Source organism: Nanorana parkeri, unplaced genomic scaffold, assembly GCF_000935625.1.
Source record: "Nanorana parkeri isolate BGI_ZX_2015 unplaced genomic scaffold, ASM93562v1 scaffold1488, whole genome shotgun sequence".
Classification (NCBI taxonomy): Eukaryota; Metazoa; Chordata; class Amphibia; order Anura; family Dicroglossidae; genus Nanorana; species Nanorana parkeri.
The window spans coordinates 128,894-137,479 of NW_017307756.1; the positions used below are offsets into that span (position 1 = coordinate 128,894).

An 8,586-nucleotide genomic window follows, 5' to 3' on the forward strand; every position below is an offset into this window, starting at 1 on the left:
TGGGCAACGCGGTGCGGGGGGGGGGGGGGGGGGGGGAATTGGCGTATTGTGGAACCTGGCCTTGGGACGGGGCTAGTTTCAATTTCTTTTTTTTACTGTTTCTGTATTTTTATTACTTTTCATTTTTTTATTCAATTATTTCTTCTTATTTTTGTAAATTGTTATTTGTTTATTTTTTAATCAATTAAATTTTTTTTGATTTTTTATTTATCTTTTTACTTTAACTTTTTTATAATTTACCTTTTTTATAATTTTTATCTTATTATTGTTTATAATTATTTTCTTATTTTTTACTTTTTAATCACCTTTTTATTTTGTTATTTAATTATTTAATATTATTTTTTAACATTCTTTTTTAATTTTTTTTTTTAAAATCAATGTAATTTTTTTTAACCTAACTTTATTGCTATCACACAGGAGAACCTGTAAACAGTGTTATTACACAAGAGTGAATGAACACTATACCACCCTGTAACATGCTTTCAGTTAAGGAAACCCATTGAATTCAATGTCCCAACTATCAGACATATCACAAAATGATTGCAGCAATACACCACACTGCATGTGCATAGTATTAGTGCATAGGGCATTTTTTAAATGTAATGGCAACGCAATGCATCAGCTCATGTATTAGGAGTTGACATACATACGATGTATAAATGTAAATGGGTGAATTTTATTTCTAAATTTAAATTTCTTTAATGTACCTCTAAGCTAAGAAAATGTAAATTAATTTCAATGATAAAAATATTTCTCTTACGCTGTACAACATCTCATCGTTCCATCTTTTTGACACCAACAGTCTTCACAGTTTTCAGTCTTCCACTGAGTACCACGTTTATGGGTTTCTCCTTTATGAGTACACCCTGGAGACAATTTATATTGTTTAGAAACAGCTTCAAAAACCTGAACACACAATTCGCACAAAGAACTTCAAAACAGTTTTGCCTTTACATGAATGTTAGAGCCACCTGGTGAGATTCAAGCCTGTGGACACTGTTGACCACTCACACCTATGCTTTGTGGTAAGGATTCGGATTATGTTCCTCATCAGTCTTTCCCACACACACACACTTACTAACAGAAATGTAATATAAATGTAAACAAATATAAATTCTGAACATTGCACAAGAAAACATGATATTTCTGATCCAGCTCTCAGGTCCATCACATAGGTTTGAATACCACATTCTTTCTTTAACCAAACTGAATCTCCTGCTCTAGGTAACAGTGACAATAGAAGGGGCAGTCCATTTTTGAAACAGTCCAGTGTATTTTCATGTGTATGTTAAGAGGTTCTGTGACTGGCAAGGGAAAGTTACAATGTTTATTCACCCCCTGCTCCCCTTGTCCAATTTAGCTTGATTTTAGAGCTGTAGGAGGGAGCCATTAGGTTTAGCCGCTACAGGCTGCCTGGAGAAAACTGCAGGAGGGGCGGATAGAAGACCAGTCATCCTGCACAAAAGAGAGCAGCAGTGACCGGTTTGCATTACAGGAAGCTCTTGCACAGAGGGAAAGTTTCACACTGGATGCCTACACAGACCTGAAAAAATACACAAAGCACACAAAGATTCAGGTAAGAATGCACATGCTTTTTGTATTAACACAATATTTGCTTATCCCGAGGGTTCAGCTTTAAATACATGTTGAACACAGAACTAAAAACAGAAATGGTAACATGTTTAGAGAATGTTTTGTCCAGTGTATTCTGTTGACTCTGACATACCCATAGGCTCTTTACCCATTTTCACTCCTTTAGGTGCTTGGTAAAAGCAGGCTGCATTACATACAGCCAATATACTGGCTCCGATCAGTACAACCCCAAGCTGTCTCTGAAATATAAAATGTCTCTTGTCAAAACAAACATGAACACTGCATGTACAGTGGTACCTCGGTTCACGAACTTAATTCGTTCCACGATTTTGGTCGCGAACCAAATTGGTAGCAAACCGAATCAAACTGTGATCAGACCGCAATTTCGACTAGAGGAAGCCACGAGCAGTGTCAGAGCAGGGAAGATGGCTGCAGTTGTGTTCGTCACCTGATGCAGAGTTTGTAAACGGAAGCGTTCGTGAACCGAGGTACCACTGTATAATTTAAAATCTACTTTTTTTTCCTGATAACAGTTATAAATGATTCTTTGTGCAGCAAATATAAACATCTTTTATTCTGTGTCTTAACTTAGAGAAGTCAACAACATATAAGAGAGCAAAACACAAGATGTAACGACATTACAGGACTTACTGAGGAAATGGACTATATTCATAGACGATAGAAGGGTAGCTGACAATAGTGGACAATAAGACTCTGTATATCCTCATAAGACTCAAAACCGACTAGAATCTTCCCAACTTGGTTGAAACATGGAGGTACACAAGGTAAATGCCTAATTCCCACAATATATAAAGGAATCATAGTCTACTGTTCCAAAGAGATTTCCCATTAATCTAACTGAAATCACTTCATGTGATGACAATTATTCTATTAGAATATCACTTTATGTTCCAGAAGTCACAATGTCAGAATATAAACTCAGAAATAACACCATTATTATATAACTAATGACAAGAGCCGTGAAGAACTTACCATCCTGCAGTGTTCTGTGCAGTCACTGAACACATAGAGGAGCCAGGATGTCTTATTTACACTCTGGAAATGGTCATTCTTGAGCAATCATTTTCCTGTGAAATGTTACAGCCACATGTTTTGCCAGATGGCCTATTTTGTTAACACTTAACTGTGGAAAGTAATTCAGCTTTTTCCAAATAAAGTCTATGTAAAGCCAAAGCTTTTGTTTAGCTTTAGACAGAGTGAGCAAGTAGTAAAAAAAAATGTCAGGTTTTTATTGTGCCTGCACTGGGGAAAGTCACCCCTCTCGGTTTGTCCTGGTGACCATTGTCTTCAGTATAGAAAGTGGTGGAAAATTATACCTTTTACAGTTGTCACAGGAAGTGAGAGGAAATCTTCCAATAAGGAATATTCATTCCAGTGACAACTGTCTAAGAATGGAAAATACCTGACAGTGTACTAAAGCTGGACTTCCGGGATTAAAAAAAAAACCCTTGAAATGCGAGCCCTGGACAAAGTCGTTTGAGACGAAAAGTATGTCGGGTAGAGTTTGCTGACACAAGGCGATATATGAGGCATTGCAAGGTTCTCACATGCAGAGGCATGACTCCTAGAGACAGATGCTTCATGGGATTTGTAGTTTTTGCCACAGCTGGAGGGCCGGAGGTTCCCAACCACTGTCCTAGAGTGTATGATACATGCATGTTTTTCATGTATAAAGTGCATAATTTTACATTTATCAACATTAAACCTCGTTTGCCACGTAGTTGCCCAATTAAACAGTGTATTCATGTGTGCTTGTAAGTTAGAGCCATCTTGTAATGACTTTATTCCACTGCATAGATAGGTGTCTTCTGCAAACACTAAAATGGTACGTTTAATCTCAAAATCTTTATTATTTATAAACGGGATAAAAATGGCTCAAGCGGTCCTTAGACCACCAGAGCAGAGGGTACAAGAGGCTGTGGGAACGGGTATAGCAGTCAGGTGAGATTAAGGATCAGGGGCCGTGCAGGGGTAGTGCAACTGCAAGGGTTGATTTTTTTGATTCCTGGAGTTCCTCTGTAAATTACAAAATACATTCTAAAGATATTGTTACAGTTTATATATGAATAAAGACTTTAGACACAGAAGCTGCTGCCAACTCTTCAGCTGTCAAATGAGACATGCCAGACAAGTGTAAGGACTAAATTGTGCCTCCATCCTTGCTTTTCCAACAACACATCCCTGCCCACATTGGATACATACAGTGAATATAAAAAGTCTACACACACCTGTAAAAATGCCAGGTTTTTGGGATGTTAAAAAAATCAGACAACCAAAATCAATTATTTCTGAATTTTTTCAACCTTTAATGTGACCTATAATCTATGCAATTCAATTAAAAACAAATTGAAATCTTTAAAGGGGGGGAAAATAAAAATAAAAAACTTACAATAATGTGGTTGAATAAATATGCACATCCTAAACTCATACTTTGTTGAAGCACCTTTTGCTGTAGGAATCTATCAGCATGGCACATCTTGCCATGGGAATCTTTGCCCATTCTTCCTTGTAGAAGTGCTCCAAATCTGTCAGATTGCGAGGGCATCTACTGTGCACAGCCCTCCTCAGGTGACCCCACAGATTTTCAATCGGATTCAGGTCTGGGCTCTGGTGGGCCATTCCAAAACTTTGATCTTCTTCTGGTGCAGCCATTCTTGATTTTGGAGATATGCTTTGGATCGTTGTTGTGCTGAAAGGTGAAACTCCTCTTCATCATCAGCTTTTAGGCAGAGACCTGAAGATTTTGTGCCAAAACTGACTGTATTTGGAACTGTTCATAAGTCCCTCCACCTTGATTAAGGCCCAGTTCCAGCTCAACAAAAACAGCCCCAAAGCATAATGCTGCCACCACCTTCCCTTACTGTGGGTATGGTGTTCTTTAGGTGATCAACAGTGTTGTTTCTGCGCCAAACGTACTTTTTGGAATCATAGGCACAAAGTTAAATCCGGGTTTCATCAGACCATAACACATTTCCCCACATGCTTTTGTCAGACTTGATGTAGGTTTTTGTAAAATGTAGTTGGGCTTGGATGTTTTTCTTAGTAGGAAAAGGCTTTTGTCTTGTAACCCTACCCCACACAAAAACAACTTTTTTCATTGCATCAAAGCACAGACAGTTGCCATCTGTGGTGCACTGCAACACATATGCATTGAGTGTGCTGGCATGCAAAATGATTGGCACTGCACTGCAGATTATGCATTACTGTGTGTTGTGATAGTGTGATAAAATGTGCATTTGTTTTTATATCTTATCATAATGCATGGGTGTGAAGCCAGCTTAACTCTTACAGGTATTTATCACCACCTAATCCTATGTTACTGCAGTCTTCCAGGCAACATTACTGGTGCTCCATTGAGGTGAGTTCATTCAACCTGACAGCCTGACAGAACTGTACAATTACCATGGGTGACACCCTACCCTGATTTACTGAAGGAGTAGAGCATATTTACTGTTTTTTTTTCATTTTCAATCATCTTTATTCATTTATTAAGTCATTTCAAAACAACATATAATTAACAACATCCAATTTCCACCACATTCTTCTCCATCATTAAGGGAACAATACACAAAAGAATTGCATTCTAAACAAACCTGAAGTACCCCTTATAACCTTTTCAAATTTCTACATACCTTCGTCACTCCCATCCTTACAAACCCCATTCGTTGTTCTCCTCACACCCTCCCCCCAAAAAACATCCTTATTAATTTTCCTCTCTCTCCCCATTCCCCCATACCTTCCCCAGTTTACATTTTAATCCTCAGACCCCAATTTTTATCTACTAATGTAAATTCGAGGGCCACTGACATGTAATTTTGCCCGTCTCCTTTGGCTCTCCTTCTCCTCTCTTCCCCTGCTCTTTATAAGATAAAGCTAAAGAGCAGGGTAAAGAGAGGAGAAGGAGAGCCGAAGGAGATGGGCGGACGTGTACGGCAGTACGATTTTTGGAAGGACACTGGGAGAGGATAGTGGTTTAGCACTGGATTGTCAAGATTCCCAGCTCTATGTGCACCTGTGGTCCTGCCGCACTGACTCTGAGAGAAGGTGGATTATTATCCTCATATCCTGGAAATGGATTCACATTGACCCCCAGGCCTTGAGTGAGTAGAGGGGAAGATAAACTCTATGGATTCTTGCTTCAATTTCCCTGGAGAAGCGCATTAGCAAAACGCGTTGGAAAGGAAACTAATGAAATATTACTGAAAATTATGAATTTGGAAAGAATACAATAAGCTAAGATGGATAACACATATGGAAAACTGTAATCATGTATAGTATGTACAAATGTGACCATTGGGCAAGAGTTGAGGAAATTATGATGCATATATGTTTTTAACGTAATCTATGGATTTTTAAGAAATTGTTAATAAATTTATATGAATTTAAAATGAAAGTCTGACACCTCTTTAAAACCCCATCACTACCTTGATCTGTAGACACATTTTTTGCTCAAAAAGAAAAAACGTATGTTCCAGAATGAAACGCATGCATTGGGAAATAAACTCCACCACTCAGGTGCATCACCCTTTAGCAAAAAGAACTCCAGTGCAGTCAGTCCAGCTTTTTCGTTTGCCTGAAGAAGGAACCGTGCTGGTTCGGAAACGTTGCTGTAAAATGCTACACTATTTCTAGTCAATAAACAAGATTGACTTGGCATTGCATTGGAGTGTGAGTGACTTCCTGTTTGGACCTCTGTTGCGCATGCACACAAATGTATTGCACTTATTTGCCCTCTGACCCTGAGAATGGGTATTCCGAGCTTACTCGTGGCAGGGGGCGGAGTCAAGCTAGCAGTGCTTCATCACGCTGCTTCCGCTTCTGCAACCCTCGTCACTTCATATTCACTTTTAAAGCAATTTTCAACTTATCTTGGTGAATGAGGTGAAACACAGTGAATATTCACTTAGCAAAGAATACCTAATCACGTGAATGACAGACTGACACTATGTAGTAGAACCACCACTGGATAGAGAATGTGTTTGAGATCTTCTCTGGGAGAGATACTGGACTTGTTCCTGAGGCCCATGCAATCTTGGCCTTCTTGGCTCCTCCAGCAGGTAAAGTGCTCTTCTGGTTCTCCACTCCAGACTGTTTCAGACCCCACCTGGGTTCGCATCTAGCCTCTTACAGGCTTCGGGCCTAGTTAGCTTCTTCACATTTTTACACCCTGCCCCCAGGCTAGGCCGAGGGTGGACTGCCCTGAGCACATGGTGATCCCTGAGTATGTATGCACTTCCCCAGTATGCAGCACTAGCCTTGAAACTCCTAGTGATTGGCTGAAGAGACATAAACACCCCAAATATTCTTCTGGCTGCCTCACTCTGTGGCAGGTTCACACCCCACTACTGAGACGCCGGAGCTGATGCCGACATGGACGTCGAGATCCGCCCAGCTGCGTGAGTGACAGCTGGCTCTGCCTATCTAGAGGCAGAGCCAGCTGTACCCGCCCCCTCCCCCGTCCGTTCCGCCAGTCAGCGCTGGCAGATCGGAGCGGGAGAGGGGAATCCAGTCCCTCCCCCTGTCACGGCAGAGAGCCGTGACAGGATTGAGAGGTGAGCGAACCCGGTATGTGTTCGCTCACCTCCTGATCTTCTGAGCCGACCTGTGACAGTCTCATTGTCACAGGTCGGCTAGAACTATGAGGTGAGTGGAAATCACTCATCTCATAGTTCTCCTTTAACAATCCGCCTGTTATAAGGTGACAGCATTGCTCCTGCATAGAAACAGTGCATTAAGTGTTGTCACCTTAGGACAGAAAGTGTGTTTACTGGCAGGATCGCCAGGTAAAAAAAACCTGAAAAAAGAAAACTCATGCAGCCCCCATATCTAACAGCTAGTAAGCTGCAATGTTTGTCCTTAAGTTTAGATACACTTTAGTTTGCTCCTTTTTTTTATGAGTGCCGCATAGAGTCAGAAATTACTGTTTCTTCTGCACAGAGAAGTTTCAAGACGTTTCCTTCCTTTTCAAGCTGGAATTACCTTCTATTATGGGAACCATAAATAGTACTCCATGATTTGGCTGAATTGTTTAAATAAAAGAAGTTAAGAAAACCCATATTAACAAGTTAAATGATGGAATGACTCAAGTGATAGAGAGATATGAAACTGGAATGTGTGGCTCTCTGAATAACATTGCATTCCTTACATTTCCCGCATACCTTACTCCGTCCTGTTCCGCACTCCTTTCTAGCAGTATTTACAATTACGGAATCATTGTCATTATACAGGAGTATTAGTAACACCTATTGACTTTACCTTATATCAGAAATAGACAAGAGTAAGCCAGACAAGTAGACATTGTCACCATTTATTGGTATTTCACATATGTATGTTTGCACATTATCACTTGTTCAACCTCTTGCTCTGGTCATAGTGGAAGTATTAATGTAGACCACAAGGCTTAACATCCCTTGGTGGGATCTTCCTTTAAAACCAGTTTCCAAGTGCATGTCTCCATATCTTCAGTGTATTCACATCTGCTTCTGTCAAAGGCCATGGGTAAGCCAAGCCTATTGTCGTAAGAAAAAAAAAGACACAAGTGTAAGGATGCAAACCATATTTATGAGCCATGACATCCTTTAAAAATTTTAAAATCTCAAGGCACCCTATTCTATAAAGTAAGAAATGTAAATGTGAAACAGTAAAAAATACAAACTATGAGATGGCGGTCTGGTATGAGTTTTAAGGGGGGACCCATGCAAAAACACTAAAAAAGTGGGGTGCCCCTCTTTCACTTCAGAAGCCCTGCTTCACATCAGTGCTTCCTCAAGCTACATATTCTTCATTGCTCCAGGGTGGCAGCCTGATGTCCCCAGGGTCTCAAATGGGCTGTTGGGGTTTAAGGTGTGTAGTCTCAGGAGGGCTGTGTGGAGTCTCAGGTGGACTGTGGGGGTCTTAGGTGGGCTGTGTGGAGTCTCAGGTAGCTGTGTGGAGTCTCAGGTGGGCTGTGAGGGTCTCTGGGTTTGCATTGTG

At 40.4% G+C, this 8,586-nt stretch overlaps 1 protein-coding gene across 1 annotated transcript in view; it reads right to left on the minus strand.

The window, feature by feature from the left end:
• The window catches only part of MSMB (microseminoprotein beta), a 3,597-nt gene extending 1,867 nt beyond the window's left edge, over positions 1-1,730 (minus strand). Inside the window, exons 1-2 of the mRNA XM_018570253.1 lie at positions 1,727-1,730; positions 761-866 (exon numbers count right to left, since the gene is read on the minus strand). Coding sequence (XP_018425755.1) covers positions 761-866; positions 1,727-1,730 — 110 coding nt within the window. The remainder of the gene's footprint in view (positions 1-760; positions 867-1,726) is intronic.
• Between the last annotated feature and the right edge of the window lie 6,856 nt (positions 1,731-8,586).